Genomic DNA, 21,162 nt, shown 5'->3' on the forward strand with positions numbered 1-21,162 from the left:
ATCCTCCTGACTGGTCAGGAGGATTTCCTGCTTCATGGCTAACAAAAAGATGACCGTGACTTTTTTCAATGTGACTTGTGCTTTTGCTGATTTGAATCCACTGTCAGTTGTAAGAAGGCAACAACAAACAATGACCGTAAATTTGTTTTTTTTTCATCATATTTGTCGAAAGTAAAAAAAAAAAGTAGAGACTGTGATGTTTATCTTCCCACAAACAAAATAATTTCCAGCAAATGTAATCGCTATTATGTTTGTAGTAGGCAACTGCTATTATGTTTGAGAGAAATTTATTAGGTTTGTGAGATTATGGCATCGAAAGCTGCAGAATTGAATTATGTTTGTGGTTTCTTACGTTTGTGGGAAGGAATTTGGAAATATTGACATTACCCAAGCTTGAAAAGCAAAGTTTGCCTTTATGAGCCAGCAAAGCAAACTCACATTTCCCTTGGTACATTTCTCCTTTTTAAACAAACTACCCTTTTTCAACTTCAGAAGAAGAGGAAGAAAGAAGACACAACACTTTATATACTCCTCAAGGGCAAATCCAATTTTTACACTCTTACTGATCATGCTACACACGTACAGGCTGAGATAAATGCACATACACGAGCAGGAGTGTAGAGATGTTAGAGTGAGTGAAGGCTGCTGCCCACAATGCAGCACAATCTCAGCAGTCAGGGTATCAGTGCCTTGCTCAAGGGCTTTGAGTGTTTTTCAGGAAGTGGACTTCCAGTTACCAGAACTAACTCCCTGACTTGGAACTTGAGCTGGCGATCCTCTGGTTCTTAACCCAAGTCCTCACAGACTAACATAGTGCTGTAGTGCTGTTAGACTGTGTCTGTTGAGTCCTGTTCTCATTGTAAATAGTCACAGAGAGACTGTACTACAGAACCCAGAAAAGAAACAGATGTTTTGTTAATGAATCCCAATTAATGGATCTGAACACTGCTGAATTCTTAGTTTCATTATTATACACATTTGCAAATGGTTAAAGGGATACTTCAACATTTTTGCAAATTCGCCTATTGCTATAATTCCTATAGTCTTAGTAATATGTTCGTTTCCATTAGTTGTCGGTGCAAGCTGTTTCTAGATCTGGGGGGACCGATAGACCAGTTGCACAGCTAACGCTATGTAAGCAGATGGCATTTTTTGCTTTCTTTTTTTTTTTTTTTGAAATTCTTTATTTTTTTAGTTCTGAAAGGCAGACATCAGAGCACAACACATACATGTTGGAGTAACTGAGTTTCCTCTGCAATTCAGTCTTTTCTTTTTCTTGTTTAAGTATAAGGAACTAAGAGCAACTTGGGAGAGGTAAAGTGTGTACATAAGATCAACCAAGAATACACCGTAAATAGTCTCAAGAGGTGGACAGTAAAAGAAAAACAAAGTTGTAGTTTATCAAGATTACATAGCCCCACAGATACCTTAAATCGTCACCTCCACAAAGTCTCTCTGAATGGGTTTGACATATTTGACCCAGTTGGTCCATAGTTTAACAAAAATATCTTTTTGTAGACGTAAACAAAAAGTAATTCTTTCCATAGCATAGATATCATTTACAATATTAATCCACTCTTGTATTGTGGGGGGTTCAGGAAGCAACCACCGTCTAGTAATAGCCTTTTTACAGGTAGAAGTCAATATACCGAAAAGATACTTATCACTACTCCTGATCTGGAAATCAACATTTCCTAGAAATAGGGTAGCAAAATGTAGGGGTATGTCTGTTTCAAGGTATTTTTTGCTTTCTCTCATCAAACTCATCAAATACACAATCCAACAACTCCAAAACGCTCTTGTGGACAAGTTGTGACCTGCACATTCACCACGCTATGAAATAATAACGTGTAATTATGTAACATTATGACACATAAAGCAAATACTCGGAACTATTTCTTGAGTAAACCACTGGGCGGAGTGACACAATGCAGCAGCCATGTCTGGAGTGTAGTTCTGGTTTTGCATTTAACTTTAAAACATCTCCGTCTGGTAATGTTCCATGATTATTTCATAGCGTGGTGAATGTACAGGTCACAACTTGTCCACGAGAGCGTTTTGGAGTTGTTGGATTGTGTATTTGATGAGTTTGATGAGAGAAAGCAAAAAATACCATCTGCTAACATAGCGTTAGCTGTGCAGCTGGTATTTCAGTCCCCCCAGATCTAGAAACAGCTTGCACCGACAACTAAAGGAAACAAACCTATTACTAAGACTACAGGAATTATGGCAATGGGCGAATTTGCCAAAATCTTGAAGTATCCCTTTAAAAAGCACACACTCATTAAATCTGTCATCACAAGGAAAGTGAAATCAACTGTGATGCAAGTTTCAAAACCCGTTGCAGGGACTCAGGAAAAAGCTCTATATTTTTGATCATTAGGCAAATTTGGCACTACAATTAAAAGTTTCCAACTCATGGTAAATTCAACTTTTGTTATTATAATTTTTATGTCTTTTCTGCAGAGGTCTTTGCCTGTGGAGAATTCCGATAACCTTTTGAATTTACAGATTATTTGTTAGTTTGTCAGGCATTCACACGGCTCTACATGCAATACTGCAATACTGAAACTTGTGAATAGTACATCAGTTAAGTACAGAGTCTTTAAATGTGGTCAAATGCATAACCAAGCCCACCTCAGAATGTATTCTAAGAAATCTCAGTGTTGTATCTGTTGTGCATTCACAGCTGTAATTAATGTGTTCACTTGTAATCAGATCCCCCAGGTTGTATGTTTGTCCATGGACAGTATGGATGATTCCTGATGACATTATCTTCGTCTCCTGAGCCAGGGGACCTACACTGTAAAAAAAATTCCGTTAAATTTACGGTAAAACGCTGGCAGCTGTGGTTACCAGAGATTTACTGTAAAAATTACGGTGAGAATGTATGAGAAAAAACGGTGTTTTCATTCTACAACTGTAAATATTACAGTTCAAACCTGTTTTTTTTTTTAACTGTAAATTTCTGTTAAAAAAATACAATACTGTAACCGTTTATACAAGGATTTGCTGTAAAAATAACAGTTATACTGTAACCATATTTACGGTAATTTGCTGTACAACTTACTGTAATTTGATGTCGAAATTACAGCTCTATTACAACATTTTCTACAGGGATTGGCTGTAAAAATAACGATAATGAAACAAACCTGTTTACGGTAAATTACTTTAAAAACAGCAGAAATCCTGTAAACCTAAATACAATCTATCTCAGTAATAAAAACAGTAGACCCGTATAATGTTTAACGGTGTTTTATTATAACTACTTAAATTTTACAGTAAATTCCTGGCAGCTGTGGTTACCAGAAATTTACCGTAAAAAATACAGTACAAAACATGAGAAATTACAGCTGATATTTGCAGATTTTACGGTAGTAGCAAAATACTGCCCAACTTTAATTTTTACAGTAAATTAATGGCAGCTGTGGTTACCAGAAATTTACCGTAAAAAATACAGGACAAAACATGAGAAATTACAGCTGATGTTTGCAGATTTTACAGTAGTAGCTTAATACTGCCTTACTTTAAATTTTACGGTAAATTACCAGCAGCTGTGGTTTCCAGAAATTTACTGTAAAAAATACAGTACAAAACATGTGGAATTTCAGTTAATTTGCTAGATTTTTGCAGTAGTGCCCTAATACTCCTACTTTTAACAAAAGATTCAAGCTCTCTGATAAACAATAAGAAACTCTGCAGTTACATGTTTGCAATAAAAAAACCTTTCAACACATCTGATAACTTGTCTGTATACTCACAAAGCAGTTTAGATCTTGGAAGAAAAAGCTTGTGTCCATATGTATGACAGGTAGTCCTTGGTGTAATGCATGAAGATGAAACAAAGTCACTTGCCCCTAAATGATTCAAGAGTAATGAGTCCAGTCTTGACTGAAGAAGGCCTTCCACTTGGGAAGCTTCACATGGCCAAGAAACTTCATCTTCTTGAAGACTCGAGCAAAGTTCATCAGGTTCATCTACTTTGGACTGGCTCCATCCTCTCTGCAGGAAGTACATATACAAAACAAAGTTAGAGTGATTCAGTGCTTCAGTTTAATGCCTACACAGATGTAAATTTGAGAAAACTAGGCTCTAATAAGCCATGCTTACAATCAGCACAACAGAATAAAATAAACAGTGTGTACAGTACATACAGATCATCTCTATAATAGAATATGGTGAAGAAACACAAATGTACCCCCATGTGCCAGCTATTAAGTCAGCAATCACCTAACAACAGCCAATTACTTTTTCCGTTATTGATTATAATGAGACAGTTATGACATATTAATTGCAATGTGCTTTTCCTTTATAGTTTAGAGCTGTGGTGCCCAGGCTTGTATCCACTGAGCTCCCCCCTCCTTCACATATCCAAGAAGATATGGACCCACACAAAAAAAGTGACATAGCTATTGCTGTAAAAACTAAACATAAATTTGAATTGATGTCATTATTTAAAGCAGTTTTAATTTTGGCAGATATTTTTAATTTTAGTCTTAGTTTTAGTCTTTAAGTGAAATGAATTTTAGTTTCAGTCACATTTTAGTCATTTCTGTCCATTTAGTTTTAGTCCAGAAAAAGTCCTCAGATTTTAGGTTTTACTTTTAGTCCAAGCATTTATTTTCTTGCTTAAATCTGGTACCAAGTCATAGTGGGATGTTCTCTGCACCCTGCCAAACCTGGGGTCCCTGCTTTCTACAGCTGAGAGACAGAAGAGCTACAGCTGCATTGTTTTTGACAGAATTACCCACAGTGGAGAGATATCATGGATTTTAAATGTCCGACGAAAACTACATTACATTCTAGTCAAAAACTAAACTTAGTTTTTGTCAGTTTTAGTCATCACAGATCTATTTTTGTTAGTCTTAGTCTAGTTTTTGTCATGGAAAACAAAGCTGTCGATGAACATTTTTAGTCATAGTTTTAGTCGACGAAATTAACACTGATTTAAAGCTACACACAATAGCCCAAACCACAAGTGTTAGCAAAAGACCTTGGTATGAACCATTCATAAGGGTTATATTGTGATTTTAGGTAGTTGAACCACAAGATAAATATTTGCAAACTATGCTCTTTATATATATATTTACTTGTAAGACCACCCAAATAGATATAGAATTTGCTTTAACATGTAAATATAATATATAATTTTATATATAATTTCTATATAATTTCCCTTTGGGGATGAATAAAGTTATTATTGTATTGTATTAGGGTAAGCCTACCCATTAAGCCCAGGGACCATTTAAGCCCACTTGCGACTTTGAAGTCAATTAAAAAAAAAAAAAAAAAGGGCCTGTCTTATGCTATACATTATTTTGTCCAATCACACAATTTCTTAGTTATATGTCAGTTTTTGTTTGACACCAATCACATTTGTAGTTATTGAAAAAGGCCCGCCTACATTTGTGCAGTCTCAAGGAGGCTCAGATAAAGTCGCCTCTAAACTTTGGTGTTTTGGGACCCTCAGAAAGAACCTCTTTTCAACCATTTTCAGCCACTGACTTGTTAAGTACATTCATATTATGTAATTTGAGAGATTATTGATTTGTTTTTTTGTGTATAAACAGGTAGTTTTTTGTAATTTCTTACTATTTAGTTTTATGTGAAAAGATGAGTCATGCTAGCTAGCGTAGCAAGCTAATCACTAGTCAATACATGTAGCCCTACTGATAGATACACTGCTTAATGTATAAAAATGATAAGTACACAAACTAAGTGTTTTCTGATTCATTTTACATAAATCTTACATAAAACTTTGAACAAGAATTCCTTGATAATTCAGAAAGTTTGGCAGAAGAGGAATAACTGTGATGGCAAGTTTTACAGCATATTTAGGCTACAGGCATTTCTTTAAACATTTGTTTAATTTTGGTGAGAACATATTATCTTCATTTCCCTGGTAGTCACTGTAGTACCATTTAAGCCCAGTGTGTTCCATTTAAGCCCATCTTATGTGTTTCAATAGAAAAAAATGAAATTTTGAGGTTTTATAGCTTTTCGCTGTAATCCTGTGTTGGATGTCGTCGTGTTCATTAACACGAGTACATCACAGATCACACACTGCCCAGAAGAATTGTTATGTCAGTTAATTTTGCATAATTATTTGTTTATAGTGAGAAAAATGCCAACAAAAAAGAGGAATTACAGCAACTGTCCTAAAATCATCATTGTTACAGCCAAACATTAAATCCAATTTCAATAAGATATTGTTGATTCACTGTAATGTCATTTAATACTTTTAAAAACAAACACATTTTTTCATTTTCTCAATATTGAATCAAATTTTGACAATATTAAATAAAATGTTCAATGAAATGTTAAATACTGGAGCCAATGAAAATTAGTTTTAGGCCTACTTAGTCATGTTTGTGGTGGTCCATTGTTACAAGCCAAACATTAAAGCCAAGTTCAAAAAATAAATTGTGTTTAACATGTATAACATGTTACTGAATTAATGTATGTTTACTACTTGAAAAATGTAATAATTTTTTAAATTTCTGTCAATAAACGTGGTTGTGGGCTTATTTGGAACACACGTGGGTTTAAATGGTACTTAGGTACCAATTAAGGCCATGCCAGACTTTTGACTTTATTCATAACATTTCTTTAATTTGTTCTCTAAAATATGCATAAGTAAATAAATATACCTTCAAATGAGGGATTAATCCTTCATTCTAACAAATGATCATGTTTATAAACCATCTTAGTATCTATGAAAAATACATGAACTTAGATTTTGGTGGGCCTAATGGGTACACTTACCCTAAATGCTTTGGGGTACAAAAGGATTTTGCTGTAACAAAGATGATGGGCGCTGAATTTTAAATCAATCATAATGAAAACATATGACTCACACAGAAAACTGTATTGGCCCCCATATGGTGTGATCATCAGAACACTGAGAACAAGCTGGACAAAGCAGTGGCATGGCAGTATTCTGGGTATTTCTACATGACCAGATTAATGCAGTGCTTGGTGTAAACTACATAAAATAAACATAAAATGGCTTCATGTTGCTTAAAGAAAGATTAATCTAAAGAATTTATTGGGGTATGTACAAATGCTGTGCAAGGCTTACCATTATTAATCCTTGATAACTGGCATCTTTTAGAAGAGTGGAATACCGGAGACAGTATAAAGTAATGGAGTCCTAGTCACCACTAGCAGAAGAAACAGGACCTTAAAAAGAGTAAGGAAAAATAGAAAGACAAGGTAAAGCACCAAATCATGTCAACTTAGAAGTTTTGAACACTTATGTATGCACTGATTGCAAAGTACTATCCAATTTTTGAATTCACTCAAAGAAGGAGTGGACCCAATCTCTTCTTGTCCCGTGAGCTGAATGTCTTGTCACATCCCTTGTGTTTTGTGGCAGAAGCTACAGCAGACACAAAAATGCAGACATACATGTAGAGTGATCCAGCTGTTAAGCAGTTATCAGACGGGTGTTGCTGTGTTTATATGTTCTTCTAAAATCAACACTAAGCTGTGACTGGTGCTACCCCCTCCACTTAGAGTGTGTGTTGATCCCACAGCTCTGTATGTCATCTTGCTCGCCCTTGCGCTTTTTCTGCTCACAACAGTTTTGGTTTAGAAAAAATGCTGCACATCTATTTTTTTTGTTTTTTAAATTTGAAAATTTGGATACTGTCAAACCTAAAAATCTGAACCAGAATCTTTATTGTCATTGTACACAAGTACAACGAAATTTTGCACAGTTGCATTCAGTGCAATTATTATTACCTCTGCCAAGGAGGTTATGTGATCGGCAGGGTTTGTTAGTTTGTTTGTTGGCAACATAACCCAAAAAGTTATGGATAGATTCTGATGAAATTTCCAGGAAATGTCAGAAATGGCAAAAGGAAGAACTGATTTGATTTTGGGACTGATCCAGATCATCGTCTGGATCTAGGAATTTTTAAAGGACTCTTCACTATTGGGAGATAGGGCTAATGGCGGAGGTCTGCGCTCTCTGAGTGCTTTTCTAGTTTATTATTGCAACTGCTCTGGGATATGTGCTGTTTTTCAGTCTGTTAGTTTTGGCTCTTATTGTCCTGAACCGTCTTCCTCAGGATAGCAGTTGTTACAGGTGACGATAACACAGTTATAAAAATAACTGATATTGTATCATATGATACACACAGCTGGAAGGAAATAAAACATTTTGCCAGCATTACACTATACCATATAACTACCTCTAAAGAGGAAAAATTATTACCTCTGTAGGAACTCCTGAGTGGATCCCAATGCTGGTCAATGCATAGCATGAGCTGCCTTGAAGCCTAGCAAGAGTCTCCTGGGAGGATGATAAAAGTAGAAAAGAATTACAAGCAAATCATCCATTACCATCCAAATGAGTCTTTAAAGTGTTTCTGAGATCCACTTACTACAAAAAACAATACATGGGGCAGGCTTTCCACTGGTACCCCATCTGGCAAGAATGTTTCAACAAGGCAAAAGAGGTTGTCTTCTTTTTTGTCGAAACAGGAGAGAAGGGGAAACACCATACCCTTTATGTCCTCTGAGCAGCCCTCCAACTGTCCTCTCTGAATCTTGAGCTTTGTGGCATCCTGCAAAAATCAAGTGAGCTATTAAATCTTTAGTGCCATGACACTGACGTGCACATATCCCCATTGTGCATTTAGGAGGTGCTGGAGCCAACAGGTAGTGCCCAGGACCACCACAGTCCACCACCACACTATCCCCCTTATTCCTGGGGCCGCTACTGCAAATGTGAATATGGGCGAAACTTCCGGTGCCAAAACGGAAGTAGGCTACATTAAATACATGTATTCTAGTACAGCAGCTAACTATAGACGCTAACAAAGAATGACAGTTGTTTCAATAGGAATTCTTCTGGAATTTGTAAATATTTATATTTTTGTTATCACATGTTCACATTGTTTGTATTATAAGCTGTAGATAAGTAAATAAGGTGGATACCACATTATTCCTGGGGGTCTACTGTAGCTATGAATGGAAGTGGAACTTCCAGTACAGTAACAATAATAGCAAAAACATGATTCTTCCAAAGGCTTACTAAAGTGATTTAGTGTCAACAGTGGTTGTTCTGAAATAAATAAATATTTGCTGTGATAAATACTGCTTCATTTTTATTAAATCAATGAGCTGAAATTTTTTAATCATATTTTCTGCAATGCTCAGTACCTGTTGCTATGTTCATGGTACTAATATTATGACAAAGTTAAATATGTCTCTCACAACATGCTGTCCACTGTCTAAGTGCATCGGGGATGTGATTCTTTTAATATTAATTTATCATTAATTCTTAATACAAAACTTGACATTTACCAAACTGAAGAGCTGGCAACTTGAGTCATGGATAATTTTATAAATATAATTCCCATATTTAAGAGGGATTAGTTTGTAAAATGAGAATTTCAGCAACTCCACAAACTAGAAATGTATCTTTTTATACTGATATAAAGCTAATAAAGTTAGCTAAATATGCCCGTGTAGGTTATCTAAAGTAATGTCATCAATTTGAACTCTCCAGTAGAGGCTAGAGAAATAATAATAATATTATCCCGTCTGAGGTGAAGCAGTCTAAGTTTATGTAGTTTGGTATTAAAATTGCTTTAATAGTCACGTTTAGCATCTGGTTTCTATGCAAAGTCCCATTTAGATAGAACGGAGCGGAAGTTGCGCCCATATTCATGGAAGGGTAGGAATAAGCTGGAAAGCCTGCCTCAGGGGACTCTGAACACAGATATGAATATGACTCTGAACACAGATATGAATATGACTCTGAACACAGATATGAATATGACTCTGAAGGGGAAAAATCCTTCACCTTAGGTCGCTCTGAAGCATCAGTGCTGCGGCGGGACTCTCACTTTTTGGCTAGGGGACATCACGGTCCTCACGGTCACTCCCACCTCATCTGGAAAACTCCGTCCTTTTTCTTTCCCTCTTCCCAGTGTTCCCAGCACCCAACCGCCCATTTTTTGTGCATTTTTCAAAAGTCTGAAGTGGGCGGAGTTAGCTCTGAGCTTGGGGTTCACTTATGGACCCCAACACAGCAAGTGTTAAATGTTCTCCACGCTAAAATGACAGCAAAAAATACAAATCAAACAGCAATGTTGGCTGGTCTAGAACTGAAACAAAATGCCTCCTGACCCATTTAACTTCTACCGATAAACACGTGGTGTTACTGAATGAAAAGAACTCAAGAAATATTTGACACTACGACAAAAGAGGTTCTACATACCTTACCAATAGCTCGTAGGCTGATGCTCCGGGTGACGTCGAATTAATACACGCCAATGTCCTGCTTTGTATTCCATCTTCGTTTGCAGCCCGTTCTACGAGCAGACAGCAACTTTATGAAATATTTCCGCGCACACGAGACCACAGAAGACACGAAAACGCTGTAGTTTACCAGGCAGCCGTTGGCGGTTTGATTTTCCAACGAACCACACACGCATGCGTATAAGGTCCTTCTTTCCCCGCGCCTGCGCGAAACCGTATTCGCGCATGGCAATTGACTGCAACCACAGTGCGCAAACGCATTTCGAGAAAGCAGCACTGTTTGTGTACATGGAGGGAGGTGACTGAAAACTGTTCACTCTGGAGCTCGTTTCCAAATTGTTCCATTTTTAAACACCCAAATCGCTGTTCTAGTACAGACAGAATAGAAAACGTTGCTGTGTAGACAGGGTTGAATGGCGACGGGAAACAGTTTTTCAAAATTATTTTTATATATTTATTTTTTATATTGATACAACTTTATTGAACAGATTCCAATAGTTAATCCAGCATTGGCACATAAAAAAAACGTATTTTCTAGACATAAATAACTCCACATACAGGCAAAGAAAAGTTTAGATTAAATTACATAAGGTATGAGAAATAAATTAAAATTTCAGAAACTAAACCATGGTTTCATATTGGTTTTTTTTAAGAATTTTTTTTCCCTTAGAAATCAATTTGATAGACTATATGTACAGTTCCCATTCATTTTTAAAACTGATTATGGAGGGTTTCTTGTCATTCTATTTGCATTCATGTTTAAGTTATTTAACCAGTAAAAATAACTATTGTATTTATATAATGTATATACTATATATTCAACTGTATTATATACATTTTATATATACAGTATGTATCTCTCTCCCTCTCTCTCTTTATGTATATATAAAATAGTTCTTTCCAATTACCTTGTTATATTTCCTGTCGGTAATATGTGTCATCCAATTTCAGTTCTGAAAGATTGACTGAAACATTAAAGTACATCAATGTATTTTGTGTTAGATGCATTAAAGGAAGTGGAATGGCTTTACAAATGCAATGGCATTCTTTGTGAGAGCAATTAACATCATTCTTTTCCAATAAATCAGTTAGAATAAAATAATTGACCACTTTCATCCATCAAATTAAGAACAAACAAAATGATCTTTGGTACCATTCTTGTTTCAATAAGGTTTTCATATTAACTGTAACTGTCCGTTTATTTCACAAGGCAGCATCATGTGGTGTAGCACTGAGAAACAAATGTGGACATAACAACAAATTGGTGCTTGTTCACAGGTTTTGCAGGTTGACAGGTTTTTACTGTATTTTCTACAGAACTTTCCTGATCATGCAGTATTTTTAACCTCTTGTCCCTGCTAAAATTACGGTATGTGATTGCAATTTTTTTCACAGATTTTTAATGTGAATTTAAATGTACATAAGAGAAAAGTCTGTAATTTTAACAAAATACTACTGTAATTTTTAGAGTAATTGCCTGTCTTGAAGATTACAGTATTTTTCCTTTATTTTCACAATCTTCTTTCGTTTAAACGGTACAATTTTGTAATTATTACGTACTTTAATTGTAAAAATTTATGTTTCATACTGTTGCTTGATTTACAGCAATTCTGTGTATTTTATACAATAATATATGTTTATTTGTTTTACGGTCTTTTACTGTTGCTATTTGACAGTCTTTTGCTGTATTTTCTACGGACATTTTTTACAGTGTATGAGGACTAAAGGACTCAATCTCCAGTCACTTAAACACAATACGGGAGCTGATTCTGTGCTGAGTGATAAATTGAGATTGAAGTTTGAAGTTGCCTTGGGAGATTGTACAGTGATAGTGAAGAGAGTGTATATTGACAGCTTTATGCTCCATGGTAACTGCTGCTGCTCAGTGTTGTACACTGTAAATATGATGCTGGGAACTGTAGTGCACAGGGAGGAGACGGGCGATGCATTTCAATGTGCAGCCAGCCAAGGTCGCAATTTAATGTTGTGAACGAGTCTGCGGCTTTACAGGGCAGGAGAGGTCACCTAGGAACCAGGGTCACTAAATCACTGCCTGTCTGAATGAGAAAACTGATTTATAAAACGCAGCATGAAGACGTATATGTTCAGGAAAGCAGTGATGACTCACTCTTGGTATGCTGTTGTATAACTTCTGAATGCGACAGTCTGCCATGAACATCATTTATTTTGATGATATATTCAAGAAAATAGACATTTTCTTTAAAGTTATAACAAAAGTGTACTGAGTTGAAAAAACTGCTCAGTTTATGGGGAAATTTTACATTTTTACAACTCTTCTGAAGGTAGAATTGTTGTTGAAATGTGGAAATTCCAGGATTAGTGTCACCTGTGATTGTTTGGTACTTTCAGAATAACTATGCAGTCACCATCAAGTCATGTGGCTGACACTGCCTTAATGCACACATATCATTTATACTATTAGACTGCGCCTGGAAAGAAAATGTTTCTTACCCCACACTGTCATCCATCCGTCACTCAACAGCTGGTTCTTCTGACGGGTTTGCTCTGCAGGTGGATGTCTAAGCTGAGATGTCGTGAGATGAGGCAGCTGAATATGCAATAAAAATGATGTCAAAAACTTGTTTACAAAGTAGAAAAAGTTTGCTGAAATACTGTCGTTACTTTGCCCTGAAAAAGTTACAAAAGTTGCTCAATTATGGCAAAAATGAAAGATTGTCTTGATTGATTGAGATAACGATCTGGCACCTTTAAAACCAAAGTGGTTCCATATGTCTAAGGCCCTTTAAGGGATGCACCAATACCACTTACTGTGTTTTAGACCAAGTACAGAACTTAGATTTTGGTACCGACCACAAATACAGCTACTTAATAGCATCAAAGCCCTTAGAATTATTTTTAAAGTTAGATTTATTTTCATCATACCTCATCATATCTACTTTCCCCAAACTATTTAGTTTGGTGTTTGTTTCGAGGTCCATGTTCTCCTTCATTGTTAAACTCCACTGATTTATGAAGACCGACTGCACTGCACTGCAGCATCCAGTCCATGAGTGATATCCATCAAGGGTTCTTCAGTAAAAAGATTTCTAAAAAGGTCTTACAGTTTAACCAAGGACTGAGGACACATCATTTAAAAGGCTTGAGACCTATCTGTGGCCAGCCCTGGCTTATAATTGGAGCTGTCAGCATTAAATCATTAATCGAGGTCCATAATTAGTTCTTTAATTGTTTTTTAATGACATTGATTGCATGCTTTTTTGTCCCTTTTAGCATTCTTTGGTTAACCTATGCTAATGTAAAATAAGTACCCTTACTGCTTCCTTGCCGTTCCAACAAAGGCTCCTTTTTCCTAGGGTAAGTTAATGTCATCTCCAATCTTCACAAAATTACTTTCACAATAGACTATAAGGACAGAAATATTTGGCCACACCTGTTAATTGTTGAATTGAGGTGTTTCAATCAGACCTGTTGCCACAGGTGTATAAAATCAAGCTCCCAGCCAAACAGTCTTCATTTGCAAACATGTATGCTGCAAAATGAGTTATTCTGAAGAGCTCAGTGACTTCAAGTAATGTAATGAATGCCATCTTAACAATAAGACGGTTTGTGGTATTTATTTTATATTCCAGTCAACTGTAAGTGATATTAGAAAGTGGAAGCGTTTAGAACCAACAGCAGCTCAGCTAGGAGCGGAAGACCAAGACATACCAAGACATTTTGGACAATGCTATGCTTCCAGCTTTGTGGCAACAGTTTGGGAACTCCTTTAACTCTGCCCCAGCAACAAAGCAAGGACTTAAAAGATGTTTTTTTTTTCTTCTTCTTCTTTTTTTTGGAGAATTAGACTGGCCCACACTAGCTGCGTTTACATGGACACTTCTAATAGGGTGAAACCCTCAACCTGATTAGAAATGCTGCATGTAAACACCTAAATCAACCCGATCAAGCCCCATCCGATTAAAAATCTAATCGGTTGCAGAGGGGTGGTCTACACCTTTTCACGACCCGATCAGAGGAAAAATTCTTCCATGTAAACACCTTCACCTGTTTGATCCGACACGTTCTTTCCACGCATGCTCTTCGTCTTGACGTAACTGCATGGTGACGTATTGTCAGGAGCCGTTCTCGCAAGCAGAAACGGGTCACTAGACTTAAACGCCGGTAGTGGAGAAGCCAAGACTCAGGGGATGTCGGCCTCAATGGGGGATGGAGAAATAATGGAGTAGTGGGACTATATACCACTGGAAATCACCAGCAACCATAAATCATGTGACACACAGGTCACATGATTCATGGTTGCTAGTGATGACCGTTGACGCGGTGGCCGCTATTCCGATTAAAAACGGGCACATATAAACACCCGATCGGATGGATCACACACAATGTAAATGCTTGACCCAAAACATTTAATCGGGTTGATTTCAATCAGATTGGAATAAAAGTTTCCATGTAAACGTGACTACTGTGACAGAGATTGCAAGCCAGGCCATCTTGTCCAACATCACCGCCTAACTTCATAAATGTTCTCACAGACACAGCAAAATCTTGTGGAAAGCCTTCCAAGCAGAGTGGAGGCTGTTAGAGCTGCAAAAGAGGGGCCAACTCCATTTAAAAGAACATGTATTTGAATATAATGTCATTACAGTCACTCTGTCCCTGACAGAGTAATATCCAAACCATCACACTGACTTTTTAGCACCATGATTCGTGCTTAAATAAAAAAGCAATGACCTTCCAGATTACTACTTCACTGCTGCAGTTAAAGTAAACTTTTTCTCTGTAATGTCAAAAGGAGGTTTTGTCCAGACTTTAACTTTTATAACTCTGTACCCTCTGCAGTGCAAAATTGTCATTTCTCGCTTGTGATGGAAGTAGACTTTGAAAGGCATTATGATGTCCTTCAACATGATGTCTGAACAAGTGTGTGTGAAACCTGATAACATCCCACAGAGGGTCAGAGCCGGCTGAGCCGGCCGCGCTGGCACCGACAACGCCACTGGCTCTGGCGATTAAGCCACGGGAGCCATTTTGGGGCTGATTATTCATGGTGCTACTGTACTGATGTTCCACTACACTGAGTTCTCTCATTAGGTCATCCGGCTCTAAAGGCCATTAAATTTTCAGTCAGCATGAATAAGTCAGAGAGTTCTGCCTCTGATCATGCAGTGCGAAGAGTCCCCAAACTCATCATAGGTGCTGTGCAATAAAAAAACTTAACTTCAGCACAGGGGTAACATTTGCTCAATTAAATGTAGGAGAAGGGGAGGGGTGCACAGTGTTTCTTTTTTTTTTTTCTTTTTTTTTTTTTTTTTTTTAGATTTAAAGCCTAGCATGTGGTGCCAGATAGCATTTCCAGAGGTATCGATCAGAGTTTTGCTGTGGGTAAATGACTCCCATTGGGATCTCCATGGTAACGGGAGCAGTGCCAAGGAGCCGAGTGTCTAACTGACTTAATGCAGATATAAATCGCCATTCCAATCAAGGCCGTTTTATTTGCAGGGCTCCAGCGAGGCAATACGTCACCAGCAGCTCTGCGCATTTCCGTCAATAAAATCCTGTCAAATCTGCTGAATGGACGCTGCATTGATGACATATGATTTATAATGTTTACTTCCAGGGACGGGTATTTCTGGCACAATGGGAAGTAAACAGGTAGTTAAAAGCAGTCAACACTTCAGGTCACTGGCTTCCTATGATTAATCATTTTTGTTTTGTTCAGCCAGTGTGTATTAATTATGATTTGCATGTGGAAGGAGGCAGAGTGAGGGGAAATGACTGACAAGTGCACAGATTTATTCAGGATGGTCACAACAGAAACAACTTTCACCTGAAGGTGCAGACAACAGCTTTATGCATGATCTCTTTATCCACAGTAGTGGTTAACACAAACCCACCTGTACCACCCCTCACCTATATACCCTGTTATCTGCTGTTATCATGGGCCAATCAGGCTGTTCCATAATTACTGTTGCCGTGACTCATTTGGAGATAATTTCTCCTCACCTGGACATCTGGGCATGGATATTCATCTGGAGAAAAATAATCCAGAATTGGAGAAGATCCCTTCTGTCCTCCAGGATCAAATAATCACATTTGGTGAGAGGGTGTAGGGAGAGTTTGAGAAAGGCCCTAGCTCTCCTTCAGCTCCCTCAGTCTTCGACAAGGAAAGAGGTTGAGTCAGGGCAGGTCTTAAGCATCTTAGAAAACAACTAAAATCACCCCACATGTTTTTTTACTATATATTTTTTGGCTATTTATGCCTGTATTTAGAATGTAGGACAGTGGATAGAATCAGAAATAAGGGTAAGAGAGTGGGGATGAGACCTGCAGGAGAGGAGCTGCAGACCAGACTTGAACCCTGGTCGTCTGCATATATAGGCGCAACCTTCACCCCAACCACACCTAGTCAGCTCCACCACTCCATTAGTTATGATATTTATACTTAGCTTTAGACTCTACCAATTCAAAACAGATCATTATTAACTTTACATATCACGCATGTTCAATACAGTTTGGCTTTTTTGACAAAAAAAGCCTCAATATCAATATGAAAACCGATTTCTATAAAGTAATTTCAAGGCACGGTAAAATAAGTGACTGCATAAATATTCACCCCTTCTAAAGTGAGTGACCTCATTCAACAGAAGTCCAGCCAATTGGTGCTAGTAGTCTCATAATTAGTGAAATGGGGATCACATGAGTGCAGGGAATGTGTCTCAAATGATTGTAGCATAAAGACATCTATGTCAGGAAGGCACAGTCACTGGGTAATCAATAATCATGGCTACCATTACACCATGAAGATAAAAGAACACTCCAAGAAACTCAGAGACAAGGTAATTGAAAGTATAAGTCAGGGAATTGATACAAAAAAAATGTAAGGTGCTGAACATGCCACGGAGTTCAATTTAATCCATCATCAAGTAATGGAAGAAATATGGCACATCAATAAATCTGCCTAGATCTGAACGTCCTTAGAAACTAAGTGACTGTGCAAGAAGGAGACTAGACAGAGGTCACCAAGATACCTGTGACTACTCTGAAGGAGGTACAAGCTTCAGCAGCTGAGATGTTGCCCAGGATCTTCACCAGTCAAAGCTTTATGGGAGATTGGCAAAGAGAAAGCCACTATTGAAGAAAACTCAGATTAAATCTCAACTAGAGGTCACCAAACAGCATGTGGGAGACTCCAGTGGTCAAGTGGAAGAAACTTCTTCAGTCTGATGAGATCAAAATGGTGCTTTTTGGTAACCTGGCAAAGCAGATGGATTCGCCCGTGTTTCTCACATGGCAAATTCATCTTGCAAAGCTCCTGTCTAAATTGTTTCGGCCCGGTTAGACAGTGAGAGGACCAATCGGCGTCGAGGGGCAGTACTTCAGGGCGCTGCAGACTTGTGACATAAGCAAGCAGCAAGAAGAGGCCGGTGCAATTATGGTGGAAGACATTAGCATGGATGCTGCTAAAGCACCAATTTTATCAGAATTTGACGTCATTTCTTTGTTAAAAGAAGAACAAAGAACAGCATAGAGATGTTTTCTTTTCAAAAATGACAAAAGTCGTATATTGACGTGTCTACAGTCACCATGGTTCACATTATACAGCTCTTTATGGAGTTTACTCACCAGTAGCGGCTACAACATTGCATGTTTTGTTGCTCTGATTGTGACAGACAGAACGTTCATCAAATCACCTTCTGAGTTTTTTTTCAAAGGCTCTGCCTTTTCCCAAATATCATCCATGGAAGGATTTACAGATGGATGTATGAAACAAATCCATCTGACATGCCAGGTTAGCTTTTTGGCACTATGTTTGGAGGACACCAAACACTATATATCACCACAAACACACCATCCCCACTGTGAAGCATGTTGGTGGCAGCATCATGCTGTGGGGATGCCTCCTTGTAGTCAGCCCTGCAACACTTGTGAAGGTAGAGGGTAAAATGAATGCCACAAATATAGGAAAATCTTGGAGGATAATCTTATTCAGTCTGCAAGAGAACTGCAGCTTGGGAGAAGATTTATTTTCAAGTGAGACAATGGCCGAAAACATACAGCGAAAGCTGCACAGAAACGGTTAAAGACAACAAGGTGAATAGTATAGATTGGCCAAAGTCCAGACCTCAATCCAATGGAGAATTTGTGACTGGACTTGGAAAGGGCTGTTCATGTGTGAGCCCTGGGCAACTTGACAGAGCTTGAGCGGTTTTGCAAAGAAGAATGGAGTAAAATTTCAGTGTCCAGGTTTGCAAGCCTGATAGAGACCTATCCACACAGACTCAATGCTGTGATTGAAGCCAAAGGTGCATCTTCTAAATACTGACTTGAAGGGGTGAATATTTATGTCATCACTTATTTTACATTACAAATGTATCTTCATTGACATAACTTTGTAGAGTTTTATTTTGTCATTAAAAAGGTTTTACTAGTTTTGTATTTTTGGGGGGTTAAAAAAGTCAAATCATTATGACCATTATGGAGTTATAAAATCAATAAAAAGTTAAAAGTTAAAAAAGCAGATGATGCCTTTTATAGAGTATGTTTATAGCGCACATAAAGTGCATAGAAATTGTATAAGTCAGGATAAGTGAACTAGAGGAAGAGAGAATAATCATTTATGAATTTGCAAGTTAAATGATACATGCAACAGTTTAAATAGTGTAAGAATTAAAATGAGGCAGTAAAACATGAGTGTATTACATGGAAATGATTTAAAGATGGTGGAGCTGGGTGCGTGCCTTCCTCTCAGCATAAATATCAGGAATTACTCTAATATTCTAAGATGGTGACAGCTGGCTCCATGACAAAACAATATTTCTTGAACAAGTTGAGGTAAACAGGAAGTTGGAAACAGTTGACGTTTTTAGTCACTTGCTTCTTACAATTAATGTTGCTCTGTAATGCCGATGACTGAGCATTTATCATGCCTCTCACATCTCAGCTCATATAATGTAAAGTGGTCCAAGCAATTAGCATCAATAAAAAATGAACACCTTTCCAAGCTTCTGTATTGGCTAATGCCTTGAAAGGTTTACAATCCATTGCTTTCCAACAGATTGTTTAGACTTACAAACCAAGTGAAACCTGTGCCAAATGAAACTCCTAATGCAATCAGCTGAATAAATCAGGAAGAACTGTGAAGAAGGAATATAGGAAGGAGAAGGAAGTGAAGTCTGCAGCAGCATCTTTGTAGGGAGGTTGAGCCCTGTATGCAATTGAAAACATTTTTATTGGTGTTTGCTGGCGGCCAGAAAATGACCCGGGAAAACAAAGACGAATGGAGCCATTGACTTCAAATACGACCCTTGAAAGCACAGCCAGAGCCTCTCCAATCGCCATCTATTATATTCATGAGTGTGACCCACAGGGGGCTCGAGGGGGCTCGAGGGGGAGGTGATGGGCGCCCACCTGCTCCACTCAGCATCTAAGACAGTGGCTGCCAGTAGATCAAACAGGCCTCCTCGCTCCCCTCTGTTCTCCTCGGCGCTAGTCCCATATAGGAGGCGACTGACCCAGTTTCCCTCCCTCCCTGTGCTATTACCTGGAGAAAATAGACTGATGCCGTGTGTGCTGGGAGAACAAAAGCGTCTCATCTTCACTTACTGTACAGAGATGAAGGCATAACTAGGACTCCAAAGAAAGCATGTCATTTCTTATCAGATGCTCTTGCATGTTAGATATTGCCTCTAATGGCGTGTCATGGCCTACTCTGTGTTTTGCTCGTGTGCTGCAGCAGTCGGTGTTAACTGAGCGAACTGGCATGCGGCGCATTAACAAGGGGGGATCTCATCGGGAGGGCAGCGTTGATTCGAAACCAACACGACACAAGACAAATTTGCCAAACAAATGGATAATTTGCCAAACACTGCAGGTCCAAATGAAAGCAGGGATACTGCATAAATTCCCCAGCGCTGGTGTTAAATTGTTTACAATCCTCGAGGCTTTACAGAAGGTAGAGCCGTCGCTCATTGTTGTTTCAGGATTAGATTGATATTGATTGACTCTGACAGCTAGCATCATGATACTTAGCAGGAGTGACCATTTCTCTTTCACCCTCCTCTGGCTCTCCCTCTGTTGGCTCTTCTCTTTTTTCCAGACTTCTAATGCATTCTCTTTTGTCTGCTTCCTAACATGCACTACATTTTTTATGTCCTTTTAACTTCTGGTCTTCTTTCCCTCCAGGCCTCACATGGTGACAGAGTACATGGGCATCAGAAACGAGAGCTTTATGAAGATTGCTGCAGTGGGAACCTGGATGGGAGACTTCGTCACCGCTTGGATGGTGAGATTACAGGGCCTCATTCACCAACTGTTCTTAAGGAGAAATTTATTATGCAGATTTTAAGAAGATTCTGACATTTACCAAAGTTTTTTATCTGTGATTTGTTCTTAGCTAAGAATGAGGGGCTAAAGAGTAGACTAATTTACCCTTATTTAACCATAGTCCCATTGGGATCAGATATCTCTTTTTCAAGGGAGACCTGACCAAGAATGGCAGCAATACATAGTTTCAAAAATCAAATACACTCAAACTTGAAAAGTTCATAGTAAACTATAAACACAGTCATAATAAAACATCAGCTAAAACAGTGGCACACAGAACATTGGGGTTCAAGAGTTTTCACCCATCCATCCATCCATCTTCTTTCGCTTATCTGGGGCCGGATCGCAGGGGTTGGCAGGTTGCAGGTTAAGCTAGTCACAGCGACACTTCCAACTCTTTCTAGGGGATCCCAAGGCGCTCCCAGACCAGACATGATATGTAATCCCTTCCAGCACATCCTGGGTCTTCCTCGAGGTCTCCTCCCAGACGGACATGCCCGGAATACCTCCACAGGGGGTCAGATGCCCAAACCACCTCAACTGGCTCCTTTCAATGCAAAGGAGCAGCAGCTCTACTCCTAG

The 21,162-nt window shown here is 38.3% G+C and overlaps 1 protein-coding gene across 3 annotated transcripts in view; it reads left to right on the forward strand.

Annotated features, from left to right (window-relative positions):
* The window catches only part of tmem117 (transmembrane protein 117), a 114,762-nt gene that overhangs the window by 63,856 nt on the left and 29,744 nt on the right, over window positions 1–21,162 (forward strand). For all 3 annotated transcript variants that reach the window (XM_041794997.1, XM_041794995.1, XM_041794996.1), the window contains exon 4: window positions 20,440–20,539. In XM_041794997.1, coding sequence (XP_041650931.1) covers window positions 20,440–20,539 — 100 coding nt within the window. The remainder of the gene's footprint in view (window positions 1–20,439; window positions 20,540–21,162) is intronic.

This window comes from Cheilinus undulatus, linkage group 9, assembly GCF_018320785.1.
Source record: "Cheilinus undulatus linkage group 9, ASM1832078v1, whole genome shotgun sequence".
Lineage (NCBI taxonomy): Eukaryota > Metazoa > Chordata > Actinopteri > Labriformes > Labridae > Cheilinus > Cheilinus undulatus.